This window comes from Carassius auratus, chromosome 27 (assembly GCF_003368295.1).
Source record: "Carassius auratus strain Wakin chromosome 27, ASM336829v1, whole genome shotgun sequence".
NCBI lineage: Eukaryota > Metazoa > Chordata > Actinopteri > Cypriniformes > Cyprinidae > Carassius > Carassius auratus.
The window spans coordinates 23,187,286-23,203,294 of record NC_039269.1 but is presented as its reverse complement, the minus strand read 5'-3'; the positions used below and the strand labels follow the sequence as shown (position 1 = coordinate 23,203,294).

Here is a 16,009-nt window from a genome sequence, read left to right as displayed (position 1 = left end):
GTTTACTCGTGTCAAAGTGGGTGATGAATAAATAAGCTAAAAAAAAGCTAACTCTACAAAGTCTGAGATACATTGTAGTCTAATATAGGTGAAGATTTGAAACACACTGCTCGTTGGGTAAATTAGACAAATACCAATCATAAAGATGTCAAATGATAGTACTGAAATCCAAAATAAAGCAATTTATTATAAGCAGTGCACCTGAACTAGCAATGCAGAGTGAAATGGGTAGTAAAGTTCCAGTAGGGGTCAGTATACATCTATTCACTCCACTTGCGATAGGATTCATGTTCTCAAAACACACAATCCAGACATGTGGCCATTTTCGTTCTCAAAATGCATTTTTCAGTATCCGTATCTAATGACACGCTTACATTAGCAATAAAAATCAACATTCACAGCACACCATCACCACATTTCTACGCATCAAGCTGAATCTATAGGGATTAATACTCTTGCATTAGCACTGATGAGATTGAATTTAATGGATGTGAAGGGCCTAGTGTTTCAGAGCTGCAGGCATGGCTTGTCGTTTAGCGCCTGCCACACTTTTTTACACTGCAGACTGGTTCTCAGGACAAAGTGAGAAGCACATAGCCTGTCAATGTCAAAATATCTCTCTGTGGGGGAAATGTAATGAAACAGTTGTGATGAAATCCTAACAGGAGCTCGCAGCTTGCCTGCCTGGCATCTGATAGCTATCTAGGAATTCAATCAAAAAAATACAATGAATTGAAAACTCACATCAGTAGAACATAACAAAAAACCTGTTAGCGTGTTAGTGCTGATGTCAGGAACACAATAAATGCAGCTGAGTAAATAGATACAAGATACATCAGTGCTGTTCAAGTGTTAACATCTTTTTTTGTTTATATATATGTGGGCATATAATGTGAATATATATATTTGTAACCAAATCTGGCATTGAAATGTGTACCAGTCTCAAAGAAAACCCCCCAAAAAGGAAGAAATGACTCAGACACAGGACAAAATAAATCACAAAATGGCGATTCTCCATTACTTTATATAGCAGTTGCAACCTGGCTTTAAAAAGGTTCACAATTCTCTCAAACACTTTGTCTAGCAACAGAAAAAAAAAAGTTTTACTTACATCTTCAATACAGGTTGTCTGATATGTCTACTTTTTCACAGATATTTTGCTTGTTCTCAGACGTTTACTATCGACGGTGCTGAAGATATGTGAGTTTGGGGATCATCCTGAATCCTTGCATCTGACAATTACCTCTAAGTGTAAAATGAAATGAAGGGAAGACCAGGGCCTGCTTCATACCTTCCTGAAATCTGATAGACTTGATGCTTAAGGTTTGAAAATTACAAAAGTGATAGGGTATTGTCATTCTTTGTTCTTCGTTCAATCAATAGAGGAATGTTCACCCATCTTGTCCTGCAATAAGATGACCTGAGATAAGGTATAGGCAATTTAAAAAAGAAAAGAAAAATGAAAATCAAGGGGTGCATCTATACGCACAGCTCTCCTTCTAGAGGATAGGTTGTGTAGGAATCATAGCTATTCATTTTAGTGGCATCCATTTAATTAAGGACATGAAATGCATTCAAAACAGATTAAGAAAGGTAGCAATATAGGCCAAAAGGTTTTTGAGCATCGTTTTAGCACCTTTTCAAGTCAATATTAGAAGCTTTATCACACCACTGAGCCCTGGTCTCGCCTGTTTTACACAGCAAACAACATGACAATAGGAGGTCAACATCTGGATTAGAAATTAAGGTAACAAAACCCTATGCTTTTTTTTTGACTAGCATTTTTTTTTCTTGCAATGTTTCTGCGTTAGGTGACATCCACATCTGCACATAAAAAGTATATATATTTTGTATTTATATAATATATATCCATACTCTATTGACAGATCTGTCTACGATGAGCTTAAGAACCACTGATCTTCTGGAAGAAAAAAGCTGATTTTGCAAATGTCTATTTTACAACACAGCATCAAATAATTGTCCATCTTTGGAGGGGAAATAGCTGTCAAAGACTGTGTCCCTCCTTTTCTCATTAAAGTGTGAATGCTGCTGAAACACAATGTAAAAAAAAAAAAAAAAAAAGCATTTACAAATGGGCATTGACAGAACCAGTGACTTGTCGTTAAAAGTAATTTCAAAAGCAGCTCTACAGCACCCCTTGGGTCAGGGATTATCACATTTGGCACATAACTAAGCACAAATCACTCAATGGCTTGTGGAATGACCAGTCTTCATATTAGTTCAGTTGGGGGGAAAAATAGAAAAGAACACCTGACAAATAGGCCTGAAAATGTTCTGTATTGGTGGTAAACTCTGTCCAGGCAGTGATGCTCTGTCGTCAGTTAAAAGTAGTTTCCTCACATAGAAAAATTGGGGAGAAAACACAGAGCAAACAACACTTCTGAATATGCTTTCTGTTGCATTTCTTACCCATTGAACAGGATGCTGGAGTTCAGAGAGTGTATTTTCCACTCTTTTCAAATACAGGAAAATAAAATGATATATTGAGCCACATGGGAGGACACAGTAGTCTCTGCGTAATATACACAATGCACCTTGTATCTACATCTGTAATATACAACAAGTACTTTACTCCAGACTTAAGAATTTAAAAAGGAGGTACAAAAACCAGCAAATAATAAAAAGAAATCAAAAAAGCTAGAAAGGCTAAGAGTGTAACGGAACACTCCATAAAAAGCATGGTTTAACATAAAAAAATGTCAAAAAAGTGTGAAAACTACTTTCTTAGCTTGTGTCAAATGCCGTTTTCTTGTGCTTCACGTAAATGTCCCATCTCCGTGCAACATATCTTCCGCTTTCTCATTTACATGTCGATTCCCTCCACTGCTTTGCAAAACACCAAAGTTCAAGTGGTCCTTTCTGTAAAACGCATGAGCTTCCTTCCTAAATCTTCTCTCTTCAAGCACTTTCCTAACCTCACTCATTGGCCGAGTGGCAGCCCACTGTGGTGCGAGCAGTGAATCGAACTGAAGGTTTACGTGTGTGAGATGTCTACTAGTGTTCATGCACATGCTGGGCTGGTCTCTGTGTAATGGTGTCCGTAGGCCAGCCTCCAGCCTGTCTCTGTGCCTCTACACCCAGGAGTCCGGCGAGGCAGGGTAGTGGCTCGTCTCGTAGTTGAGTTCACTGTACGGGCGGGATGCCGAATAAAAGTCCACGTAATTCCCTGTGGACTTCAGTCCCAGGTGCATGGTGCCGTCAGCGGCGGGTGGGGGGCATTTATGCGCTTGGTCCTCGTAGTACGGCTCCTCGAAGTTGGCTCCTGGAGGAGTCTGGAAGGGAGGGTAGGCCTCTGGAGGGTTGCCTTGAGCCGAGACCTGACGGAAACAAAGAAAGCGTGCTTTTGGAAGTGACATAAATGTGTTATGTGGTAGTTCAGAAACTATAGGAATCTAATTTACAATTCAAATCAAGCGCTTTTCATGTAATAAAATTAAAAGGCAATGGATGTATGTTATATAAAAGGTACTTCATCTAAACCAGTGTTTTCCAACATTTTTCGCTTTGGTACCAAAAAAATTAAAAATCGCAAGTACTTCACCCACACCAAGCCAGAAATGTGTTCATTTGAACTAATACCATACTGGATTATTTTATACTATGATTAATTGAATTCACTATTTTAATATACCATCTACTTGGTTTAAAAATTATACTTAATAAATAGCAAATATATTCTTCTACAAGCTTCATCCAGAAAGGAGCTGAGATTAATTGGCTTAATTGTCATTTTGTATTTGTTTATCTCTTGATAACCTTGCCTTTTAAACTAAAAAGCAAAAAACAAAGCATTCTTTGTATTCTTTATAACGACTGACAATCAAAATACAATAAGTTATAGAAATATAAATAATATTAAACAAAAACGTTAAAAATAAGAAGTTAAAAAGATAAAAAATATAATAATAATATACATATATATTTTATTTTAGTATTATTATATAAATATTATAATAATTATATCAGTTGCCTTAAAAACAAAACATTTAATAAATGTAAAAAAAAGTCCCCCTTTATTGACACATGAAAATGTCAAGATAAGATACACGTTAGAATTCTGTGTGATGTCGTGAGCTCACCTGGTTGTGTTTGATGTCATCACCAGGAGACATGTAAGCACCTCTGAACAGTGTAGATGTTCCACTGGAGATTTGAGCTGCAGAGACAGTGAATTATAAAGAGTCTCAGAGGACTGGCAGGTGCTTTGACGTTTTCTATTGCTACAGAAAACGTTGACATGAAACAGGTGTGCAGGTAAATGAATTACAGTTCGTGACTTTTGTTGAGACGCAAAGCTGAGATATCAGAAACTTTTCCGTGGAATAACTGTTACACTGTTACTTTCACTAATCACAGCTCTCTCGTGTAATTGGCTGGTTTGTCTGTCAGTCATGTATGGAAGCTTTAACCTTCCTCTGCGGCCTCACCTGCCATGGCGTCTTTTCTGGAGGTGTGCTCGCCCTTGTTTCCATGGTAACCAGAATTGGTTCCAGTTGACTCATACTCCGTCTTCCTCTCCTTCAAGCTCATCATTTCTCGAGGGGAGGTGGGGGCACTTGCTAAAAAACACAGCAAGTCAAACAATAATGAGTGAGAGGGGAAAACAGCCTGTTTGTTTAGGCCAAAGTATCACATTTGAAAGCACAATAAGATCTCATTCCATCAAGGGATCTTTTATTTTACATAAAAAACTCATTTACTGTAATGAAGCAATTCTCTTGTTGCCTTTTGAGACAAACAAGCATCATTGCTCTCCTCCTAATTGCGAAACGGAATTGGTCAGGTAATTGATTGGTTTTGTCTGGGCCTCTTACTTGTTCCTTCAGCAATAATTTATTTCACCTTTCTTGTCAGCTTTGTGTTTTCTTGGCAAAGCTTTGGTTAGTTTAAATAAAGCTGTCTGTCAGAAAGTGAGATCCAAGTATTTCTACAAGGTGACACCTTTATAAAGTATTAACCAAATATTATATTAACAGATTACTGCATAGTCCATGCACAATTGTGTATTATTGCAAAACTGCAATAATGTATTACCCATAAATACTGAAATGGATTTGAATTATCTCACACTCTGTTCAGATTATCATAATTAAAACAAATATTAGTATTATTTAGTATTATTTTATAATTTTTTTGGTATTTTATGATTCATTTTCATATAGTTTCGAATAAGGGCAAGAGTAAAACAATAACATTTGTATGTAGAAGGCTACTGAAAAGTATCAAAATATAATAATAATAAAGTTGACAGAGTTTTAAAGGGCACCTATTATGCCCCTTTTTACAAGATATAATAATGGTCTTGGGTGTCCCCAGAATGTATTTGTGAAGTTTCAGCACAAAATACCCCACAGTTAATTTATTATAACCATTTGAAAATGTCATTTTTGGGGCCTGTTTTAAAAAGAGCTGTTTTGGTGTGTACCACCTTAAATATAAATGAGCTGCATATCCCCGCCCTGCCTTTGGATGAGGGCGTAACTGGCACACCTATTACAATGAGCGATCGGTATCGGTAGAAGCAGAATGGCTGAGAGTGGGAGACCCGCTGTTTTGTATGGCATTCAGCCGTATATGTTTGAACCAGAATCAGACCCAGATGATGAAGAGACTCCGGCAGAAGAAACACAAATGAGAATGGAGCAGGACGTCTCTGAATGGTTGTTTGATACATTTATGTACTTATATTTTAATCGCGTCCCCTTTGCAATTATGGATGTGCAACACGCACTGTGACAACGTTCGCGCAATTTTTTTAAACTACAAACACAAATACTGTGATAACGTTTGCTAAGTACAAACGAAATTATATTTATGCGAGGGAACGATTGCGTCATGTTGACATTACTTGTCGTACAGGTGTTTATGTGGCAAATGTGAGAAGATGGCTACAGAACCAGAAAATATATGCTGCAGGGAGATAGAACAGGTATTAATTTATTTACATTTGTAATTGTTGCAAAAAATAATAAGTGACATAAAACTGTCATACGCTATTTGTTGTATCAAAGGTTACAAGACGGATGCAACAACTTCAAGTCACTCCATCATGTATGGTAGACCATCCCGGAATGGATCCAGTTTGTTTAAATGTGTTTTCGTTACAAAACGCTTTTAACATTTACAGGGCTGACTATGGTCCCCTGCGACTTCGTGGAGTACAACAGTGAGTGTTAATGATTAGCACATTTAAGAAAAAATGTCAATTTCTTCTAAATATTACAAATGTTTTTATGAATTTTTGATGAATTAATTTTTAGTCTAATATTTTCCCGGGTTATAAGGAAATTATAGTGAAAACAAAACATATTATAGCTTTAAATAATTTCACAACAACTTGCATATACATTTTTTTATTTACATTATGTATAAAGACACTGAACTGTACAAATAAGTTTAGAAATTAAATAATTTTAATAAAAGGACATTCCTCCAAAAAAAAATTGAACCATGATCAATTAAATATCAAATATTTCAACTCCAGACAACAAATGATAGATATTTGAAAGAAAAAAAAACACAGAAAAATCCTTGAACCCTGTTTTGAGAACGTGGCTATGTGTGTGTGTGCCTTAGTCGTTACAGATTTTTAGCTTATCGGAGTTTTGTGAGCTGGTGCTGGGGTTTTCTTGGACGAAAAGTTCGAGTTGTGATTCCATCCTGTGTGGTCCTGAGGATTCGAAGAGAGTTTCCTGATGCCCAGGGTAGTTATGTAGGTTTTCGACCACCTATTGATTAAACAGAGATACCCTACTAGAGATGGCCTCCTCCTTCTCTGGCCGGTCATACTCTGCGCACAATGCTGGTGGTATTGGTATCCTCAAAACATCATCCACATATGGTGCAGGATCCACAAAGACTTTATCAAATATGAGGTCCAGCAGGTCATCCACATATTCTGTGCAATATAACATTTTATTTTATTTTAAATTAGTCAAATATTCAGTTTTCTAATAGCTTGTAAGAAATTATGCAAAAAAGATATGTACATTTGTAGTAAATTTGTTAAGTAAACTCATTTTATACATACTGAATGTTGCTTGTGTCTTTACTTCTCTGACCCGGTATTCTCCCTTCTTGGCCTTTGGAAAGGTCACTTTGAACACCGGTCGACCAGCTGCTGTCGTAGCTTGAGTACGCCCGGCATTCTCATTGTAATGTAGTGCAGCCAGGTATAGTCTGTAAGCAATAAATACATTTTCAACATTCAATGTCTACAGTGTATGTAAAAGAAAATTTATTTTTACAACAATAACATTACCTGCACAACATTCCCAGAAATGGAAAAACCACATTTTTGGGTGTAAACCGTAGTATTACACTGTGGAAAACCTCGATAGAAGAAGTCTGATAGTGTGGACTTAGCTTGGCAACATCCTTCACAATTCTCTTGTTGGAGAGAACTTTCTCCAACTTGAGATATGGCAGTGTTCCTAAATTATTGGAAGTGTTACTATAGTATGATATGTAATTTTTAAATAAAAAAAGGCAAGCTATATGATCTGTATACATTTTTTAAAAGTAACTATTGCTTCTTTAGCCTACATACCAGCAGCTAGCCACTTTTTTGTGTCTCGACTTCTCCTTGTTCCATGTAGACATGCTGGAAAATTGCTGTCTTCATGTGTGTGCTTATTTTGCATGTGGTTTAGCATAGACATCCATTTAGCCACTCTTTCAGGTCCACTGCTTGATGATGCAGCAGTCCAATAGATGTGGTTTTTTATACTATGCAACCATTTACGTATTTTCTCACAACCCTTTAGCTTGCACACTTTTTCCAGCTGCTTTGAAATTCCTGGAGATTTCAATTAAATACAAACATGACAACACACAATAAGTAGAGCAATGTGTCATTACATATAATGTAATGATCCGTTAAAACAGTTTCAGCGCAATTATTAGTCTGTAAAAATTTAGAAAATGATATGATGGTAGTAAGGTTATTTACCTTTCTCTATGTGCCAGACATCATAGAATTGGTTGACATTGCGTTCCCTGAGGAATTTTTGTATTTGCGGATGTCGGTCAGTCACAATGCAGTCCAGAGTCACTCCATGAGCATCCAAAAAGTCAAGACCTCTCTTCAAACCTTCCTTTTCCATGTGGTAACTTCCTCCCACTTCATTACTCTGAAAATTGATTAAAATATAATTATTTTTTTGCGTTTAAAATAAAATATTCAAGTTTTCCAGGACATTGAATCAAAGGTTTCTGCTCATTTACCTGGACGAGTTGTACATCAACAACGGTGTTTGTCTCCAGGTCCATCATTGTGTAACTGCCATATTTGGCAGAGTGCCCTTCAAAAACAAAAATACATAATCTCTTATTACACAATGTGCCCTGTCTATAAGATAAAATTCTATATATTTTTTTCTTTATAAAAAAACAATGTAAATTTGTCCCACAATGTACCTGGTGAGTCAGCCCTCATATCTCCTCCAACAATGACCTTTTCCCTTTGAGCCAACAGCTGTAGCATCTCATCCTGCCAGTTTCTCCATTTGTAAACAATAGCAGGCTCAATGCACATTCGTGCATGAAGACGAAAGGTGTCGTACTTGAAAAGATGTAACTTCATAGCTGCAAATATCTGACAACACATAGAGAAGAGTTGGTAAGCAGTAAATTAATAAATGAATAAACATAATTTTTTTTTACATTACACATTTTTAGTCTCATGTAACTGCAAAGCTATTGATTATTTCATTTACAAATACCTTTTCAATTTTGAAAAATGAAGCACCACTGAGATACACAGCAGCAGAAAGCAGAAAGCAGAAAAAAAAAAAAAACATTAATTTACATAAGCACTACAGAAAAATTAGATATGCTATAATTAAAACAAACATTATTCTAAAATATAATATAAACTTACGACAAGTCTTTTGGCTCTGTTATTGATGTGTCTGCCTCTGCAGGATTAAATGTGACATCAGTCTCTTGTGATGTTAGTATTGAAGAGCATTCCTGCAGGATATCTTCATCTTCCTCAAGGTCCAGACAAGGTCTTTTTGATGAAGTCTTGAGGGGCGTGGAAGACGCAACAGCTGTATGAGAAACTAATTTTGTGCTAACATCAAAACTTGACAATGTTGTCTCTGTCTGGACACCTGGAATATATAATTCAGCAAAGATTCACTTTCTCTATCGTGGCTATTCAATTCAATTCAAATTTATTTGTATAGTACTTTTCACAATATATTGTTTTAAAGCAACTTTACAGAAAATGAATTTCGAAATGTGCATATAAAAATACAATTAGCTAATACAATTATATAATATTATATTGTATACTATATAATATAAATATAGTTAAAAACATAAACATACAGACACTCCTGTGGTGTGTTTGAAGCGTCCTCATTGACAGTTGTGTACCAACACTGCATAGCTTTGATGTTTCTGTCTGCACGCCAATATCCCTCGTTCTACAGCTTCGTGTAGATGTGCTGGCCTTTGTATAAACATAGCAATTTTGATGTCTTGTCTTTACAGAAAACATACACGGTTTTTAATACAATATCTTTAAAAAATTATATACGTGTGGATACACACTTTACAAACAAGGTTTACATTATATACACAGTCAGATTTTCTACGACGACGACAACAACTTTAGACGCATTTGTTATTGAACTGGCTGACATCGACATTTTCTAAAAAAAACATGAAATACACTTACTTCTTCTGAAGGTGACGTTGCATCGCGAACAGTAGGCAACGATCCAGACTTGAGGATTAACTTTGAAGCAAGACCTGCTTTGAATTGACCCTCGTTCTCAAAACAGTCAGTCAAAAAATGATTCGCGCAAACATAAACGTATTTTGGAATTTTGAGTGGCGCCTTTCCTTCATAAATAAAATCCATCCACTGCGTTTTCAGTGGCTCTGATGTCGGAAGTAAGTGAAAACTACTATGTTCATTATTACATCCCACAACAGAACACTTATGTTTCTTAGGAGACATTACCGGCTGTCGTTGAAACAATGGAGGATGGTGTACAGATCACGGAGGGCGGGCTCTATGCCAAAACCAGATTGTCAATCAAACCACGTCGGTGGGGCTTAGCTCAATTCTACGTCACAGTGAGAGCAGTCTTAGAACAGGGCGTTTTGAGACAGTGCTCATGAATTATTGAGATTGTAAAAAAACACTAGGTGGATTTTTATCATTCTAGGGTGGTTTTGCTCACACACTGCCAACACACATGTATGGTCAAACACCATGTAAAAGTGAATTTTGCATAATAGGTGCCCTTTAATGTGACCTTCATATAACGAAAAGCAAAATGAAATCTGTTCATGAAACCCCTGGGACATAAACGTGAAGTTTACAGAGTTGATGAAACACAATAATGTCCTCAGTAATACAAGAAAAGATTATTTTACAACAAAGTACTTCATTATACCAGAAAGAGATACTTAACTCGTCATCATTTCATTATTTTGATGTTAATGAATCAGCTCTTAATGAAAGATATTGTGTTTTTACTATTTTTAAGCCTGACTTTGTTGGCTGGTGTACGGTCTATGCTAGATGGCCATCTTAATTGCAAATATAGAAATTTGTACTTCCCCGAGAAAATTGCAAATTGCACAATTTAAAAGGTGTGAGATTCTCATTTGGGATAGTTCCCCGCCACCTTCTCCCGAGCAGCAGGTAGATTAAATATGCCATCTCTTTGTTTGTCCCATGATAGGTGAGGACATTATGAGCATTTAATATTCAGGTTGCCTCTAGACTACATTCGAAGAAACATAATGAGAATTCTGAATAAAGATTTACTACAGACTGGAGATGATGTGGCACTATTAATGAAGGCATAAGATGAGTTCAAAAGCACAACTGACTAAAATAAACTTTGATATCTGAAACACAACTAGACAACAGACAGTGCCTGCAAAACAAAGCGTGTTAATTAAGCAGAACAGACTCTTCTGTAGCGCTGTGTAATTAGGATAGGCATTGCGCCCTGACTGACAGTATACTGTATTCTCCGACCCGCCGTCAGTTTGAAATTGACAAATATCAGGATGTTGACAGCTTTGTTCCCTCTATGATCACATAACAGCATAAGCCACACTCTTCTTATCTCCATTAATGTACTATTTTGGGATTAGTCATTATGAACGACAAATTCTCCCAAAACTGACTAGTTGATAAATGAGGTCAGCTTGTTTTAGATGCTTTAATTATTGCACTCTCTGACAAAAGTCTGACTACTTGATTTTGAAAACAAGTACTTTTCAAGTACTTTTTTTATTCTTCCAATCTACTGCTGACAATGAGATAAAGATGTGGATGGTAGAGTGCAAATATGATATCAGTGATATCGCTTGTTGTCAATACAGACTCTCACCTGATCGATTATTGGGTGAGGTCCGCACAGGAGAGATAGATGGAGTGCGAGAGGAGGAATACGGTCGTTGTCTGTCTCTCTCAATTGTAGATGAAGAGCCAATGAAGTGATACTGAGAATAGCCGTCCTGCCATAAAAATAAGAGGAGCATGATCATCTGTTCATCCTGAATCTCCACTCATTAAAACCTTTTGGTTATAAAACAAAACAGATTTTCATGCATTTGAAACTGAATTCCTTTTTAAAAACTTGGATCAGATAAACCAAAGGGTCAGGATGGCCACTTAGCACCCGCTGGTAGATACTGTAGCTGCACCACTTGGCAGCAAAAAGCCTCTAACTGCATTGATGCCCATTTCAAAGTATATAGCTGCAAATGTAATAGATGCGAGAACAGCAAGGTCTTCTGAATGTATTACCTTTTTATAGAGGCTTCGCAAATCTCTGTACTGCCACATGCTGTTGAGGACTTGAGACGCCGCCTTCACCACCTTCGGTGTGTGTCTGTAGGGAAACATAAAAGAGGAAATGAATACAACTCATAGCTCTATCTGCAATTATGTAAGCAGTTTGAGTGAATTTTCAGTTTCTAATCCATTTCTGGGCTGTTAATATAATGGATCGCTTCATATTTTTTGCAAAGAGTGCAAACTAAATAAAACCCTGTGGTACAATACTGAAACTTTATAGAAAGTACTTTCTCAGCTATATAAACAACGTGTTGGGAGATGTGGAATAAAAATTAATTTTAGTTCAGCTCAATTTGTTCACAGATTTCTCTAATGGTGAACATTCAAAAGTTCCAAAATGTCTTTTAAGCTTCACCATGGCTGCATTTATTTGATAAAAAAAAACAGTACACTATAATATTGTGAAGTATTACTATCATTTTAAATAGCTGTTTTCTATTTTCATATATTGTCATTTATTCCTGTGGTGGCAAAGCGGAATCTTATGCGTCACATGATCTCTCAGAAATCATTCTAATATTTCTGGGAAAACCATATTACATGTTTTCAGTTAACAAGTCAATTAGTTCATAATAAAAGTTCAGTTAATAATTTCAGCATTAATTTTCTTTAAAAAAAAATATCTTGCAACTTACTACCTGAACAGCAAGCAGTGTGTCAACCAAAAAATAACCATTATCAAACGAGTTTTTCCTTTTTCGTAATACAGTACAGGAGAGGTAATGTATGGAAGATCCAGCATGTCCTCTTCCTTTACAAACTACTTTCCTTTCCATTTAAATATGCCTAATTCTACGGGACATAACAGAGTTAAAATGGGGTTTTGTCTACACACTCTAATCGGTTGTGATCATGTTACAGAATAATAAGATACTAACTTGTCTCCCTTGCTGCGGGCAATGCCGATGAGTTTTTCAATGCCGCCGGCGTCACGAAGAGCCTTGGTGTTCTCCATGTTCTTGGTGATGACTTCATGCAGAGCGCAGCAGATCGCCGTGATGGTGTCATCGGACATACTCTTGCTGGTACCCCCTGTGCCAGTACTGTTGTTATTGTTGCCCCCCGGTAGACGGTGGACCAGATCCCTCATGGCATACTTGCCTATGGGTTGCATGAATGAGATGAATGAAAAAGAAAAGTCAGAGAGGAGGAGTGACAGGCTTTTCAGAGATTTGGATTCGGATTGTACCGTCGGCATGCAGAGCTCTTTAAAGGCACTGAACCTCAAGGCCGCGACTGAAAATGCCAAAGCGTCCGATACACCCACATCACTACCCAGCAGCTCTATTACACTTAATGTGACCGCAAAAGAGCCATTCCCACCAGGGAGCTAATTCTATCTGCAACGATCCGTGCTACAAAACCGGTATGCATTGAAGTTACATGAAAGAAAGGTTCCCATGAGCACTTGAAGCCTTGCCCGATTCATCGCTGATTTCCTTGAATAATAAAGGACATTTGAACAGCTCTATCTGAAATGAGCCTGCAGCATCAGTATTCCAATGGTGCTGCTGTCTCGAAATTCGTAGAGTTTTATGCCGTTCCTTTTGCCCTATATTCCAAAAGAAATTCACACGCCTTCGAACTCACACAGGGCCAAGACCAGACTGAAAGAGTGCGAGCGGTTGCCAGGGAGACAAGGGGGCCCATCAGAATACACAAACTATTAAAGAGATCAATAGTCTGTTAGAGTCGTGAGCAGCCTTTCAAACAATGGCACCTCGCCTCACTGCAATACCTGACTCGAAATGCTACACAGATGCCATCGCTGATACACACATCACAAATACACACACTCACACACAAAAGGAAACAGATTTTGAAAGGCCTCCGGTTTACAAGTAATTTAAAGGTACACGTACCTCTGCGGCATTCGGCTCTGGTGGAGTCAAAGAGAAAATGTTAGCTTGAGGCAAACACACTTCTGTGTCCCAAACCTACCTATGAGCTCCTTGTTTCTGACATCAAGGGCCATGTTTCGGAGGGCAGTGGCCACGGCGCAAACCACCCGGTCATTGTCTATTCTCAGCAACTCCACCAGAATGGGCAGTCCTTTCTCTTTCCGAACTGCCGCACGGATGTACACCGACCACTACAGGCACATGAAACAGACAAAAGGGTGCCGCAAAATAATCATCATCACATCAGCTGAACAGAAACAGGGGCACTGGAATGAGGTTTTGGTGTCAACATTGCATGAAATGTGAATTTAGTTCATTGCACTGTTGTTTGTTTCATTCTTCTGAGGAGAAAATGACAACAGAAGATATTTTGAAGTGCAAAATTGCAAAATTTGACAGAATATCCCAGTCACTGTTTACACTTTCAAGACTTTGAGTGAGAATTCAGCTCTTTACATTGTATCCATTTGAAGATGTGAGTTTGAAGCCATCAGTTATCATACACTGGTTGTGTTCACTTGAAAGAGACTGTGTTCTCAATATAAAGTTCACTATGTTCTCTAAGTTTGTGTTAAGACATGTGTTTGCTGTTTGTAGAACTCCATGACCTTGGCAGACAAAACTGAGGTATGAATGTGTTTTAGTGTCAGTCATAATGGTGATGGGTTCCAGAGCCAGATTGTTTGGTTCGTGGCTCTTTGGGTGCAGGGTTACTCACAGGTTTTAAGTTGGGGCCTACCTTCCAGCTACCCGCTGCCAGGTTCTGTAGAGCCCCAGCTGCTCCCTCCAGTGTGTCCGGGTTCGAGCACTCAGACAGTAGAGTGAGGTATGGTTTTACTATGGACGGGTGCCACAGCATCTGCAGTCCCTTCGGAGGGTCACTAGAGTCTGGGAAAGGCCCGACACCATCCCACTGAAAGCAGAGAAAGATTGAGTGTTATTACAGTGTTACTATCAAGAAAAAGAGTCATATATGGATACATTCCACAAGGTTACAAAACAGGGGCTGAAACAAAACGGAATAGACAAAAAAAGGAGGTGCTCGACCTTTATTAAATATAGATCATCAGCCTTGATTTAGTTAATTTTTAATTAATTTTCTTTGTGGCTTTGAAACCTTGTTAGCAATATATGTGATCCTTAACCCTGATTTCTGTGATTTCTTTCTAGCAATAAAACAATACGTAAAAACAATAACCGAAGTAGCATGGACATAAGATATAAAAGGGAAATAATCACCAAAAATAGGAAACAGTGTTTCTAGAAGTTTACAGCAGCCATTACTTCAGTCCTCAGTGTCACATGATCCTTCAGAAGTCATTCTAATATCTGCGGATTTGGTGCTCAAAAACATTTAATTTTTACAGTTGAAATAAGTTGTTTTGCCTAAAATGACTGATGAATAGTTCAAAAGAACAGCAGTTATTTAAAATAGAAATCTGTCACTTTTGATCAATTTAATGCATCTTTGCCAAATACATTTCTTTTGGGAAAATAAAAGGTTTTTGTTCATGGTTTTTACAACAATGAACTAAATTTCAGCAAAAATGATAACACTGTTGTTTAATTTTTAATACAGACACTGTCTGTGGCTTAAATTACTAGATACGGTGGAGATGGGACAGGCCAAAAATCATAATTTAACAAGGACGGAGGGGGTTTTACAACAAAAAACATGGGATTTGTGCCAAAGTGTAATGGGACACCAAATTGTACCCTATTCATGGAAAGTGCCAGATGCTATTTTATTTTTGGCCATTTTTTAAATAAGCACAGTACAGAGCCATCAGGAAATGATGTGAGAAGAGGGGGAAACAGGACTAAGCGATGTCATGAGCCAGACTAGAACTCATATTGCATGCTAGAGCACAACAACCCAATGTGGCTCTTGCACTGATTATCATACCACAGTACGGAATGATTATTCATATACAGTAGTATTTACATGGCCCCCCGAGGTAATATGAAGAATCCCATAGTATTTATTGGAAATAACATGGTACTTTTTTGCTGCGTATTGAAATATTTGAAGATAAAGCTCCCTGGTTGTTTAGGATACAGGATAATTAATTAGACAGGACAAACTCAACCGTCGCACAACCAGATGTGCATTTGCATCGTTGTTAAAGGAACAGATGACTCACAGACAATTTAGTTATTTAAAAGCCACAATGCAAAGTAATGCCACCTTTTACCTCGCTATTCATGCCATGCAAATGCTAAACAAACACTCCCGATGCCCTTATCTTCA

At 37.5% G+C, this 16,009-nt stretch overlaps 2 protein-coding genes across 8 annotated transcripts in view; both read right to left on the bottom strand.

Moving 5' to 3' along the window:
• Nucleotides 1-996: 996 nt before the first annotated feature.
• The window catches only part of LOC113045961 (catenin delta-2), a 79,773-nt gene continuing 64,760 nt past the window's right edge, over nucleotides 997-16,009 (bottom strand). For 4 of the 6 annotated variants that reach the window (XM_026206752.1, XM_026206754.1, XM_026206758.1 and 1 more), the window contains 8 exons: nucleotides 14,477-14,671; nucleotides 13,799-13,949; nucleotides 12,736-12,958; nucleotides 11,807-11,891; nucleotides 11,388-11,514; nucleotides 4,449-4,580; nucleotides 4,101-4,177; nucleotides 997-3,338 (listed from right to left, as the gene is read on the bottom strand). In XM_026206752.1, coding sequence (XP_026062537.1) covers nucleotides 3,093-3,338; nucleotides 4,101-4,177; nucleotides 4,449-4,580; nucleotides 11,388-11,514; nucleotides 11,807-11,891; nucleotides 12,736-12,958; nucleotides 13,799-13,949; nucleotides 14,477-14,671 — 1,236 coding nt within the window. In that variant the 3' untranslated portion in view covers nucleotides 997-3,092. The remainder of the gene's footprint in view (nucleotides 3,339-4,100; nucleotides 4,178-4,448; nucleotides 4,581-11,387; nucleotides 11,515-11,806; nucleotides 11,892-12,735; nucleotides 12,959-13,798; nucleotides 13,950-14,476; nucleotides 14,672-16,009) is intronic. The other 2 variants (XM_026206753.1, XM_026206756.1) reach the window with 1 other exon arrangement.
• LOC113045962 (uncharacterized) lies at nucleotides 6,359-9,867 on the bottom strand. Of its 2 annotated transcripts, XM_026206759.1 has the most exons (11): nucleotides 9,710-9,862; nucleotides 9,358-9,481; nucleotides 8,903-9,137; nucleotides 8,745-8,772; nucleotides 8,440-8,617; nucleotides 8,248-8,324; nucleotides 7,973-8,153; nucleotides 7,571-7,819; nucleotides 7,283-7,454; nucleotides 7,052-7,200; nucleotides 6,359-6,919 (listed from the first exon to the last, which is right to left on the bottom strand). In XM_026206759.1, the coding sequence occupies exons 2-11, from the start codon at nucleotides 9,389-9,391 to the stop codon at nucleotides 6,750-6,752; spliced, it is 1,473 nt and encodes a 490-aa protein (XP_026062544.1). In that variant the 5' UTR covers nucleotides 9,392-9,481; nucleotides 9,710-9,862; the 3' UTR covers nucleotides 6,359-6,749. The 2 variants fall into 2 exon arrangements, with proteins under 2 accessions (XP_026062544.1, XP_026062545.1); XM_026206760.1 differs by having other exon boundaries at nucleotides 9,358-9,867.

Coding starts and splice junctions, on each gene's coding strand:
- LOC113045962 (XM_026206760.1), bottom strand. CDS start 9,529: ATGTTTTCTGTAAAGACAAGACATCAAAATTGCTATGTTTATACAAAG. Junction 7,455..7,570: donor AAAAAAGTGGCTAGCTGCTG/GTATGTAGGCTA, acceptor CCAATAATTTAG/GAACACTGCCATATCTCAAG. Junction 6,920..7,051: donor AAAGACACAAGCAACATTCA/GTATGTATAAAA, acceptor TATATTGCACAG/AATATGTGGATGACCTGCTG.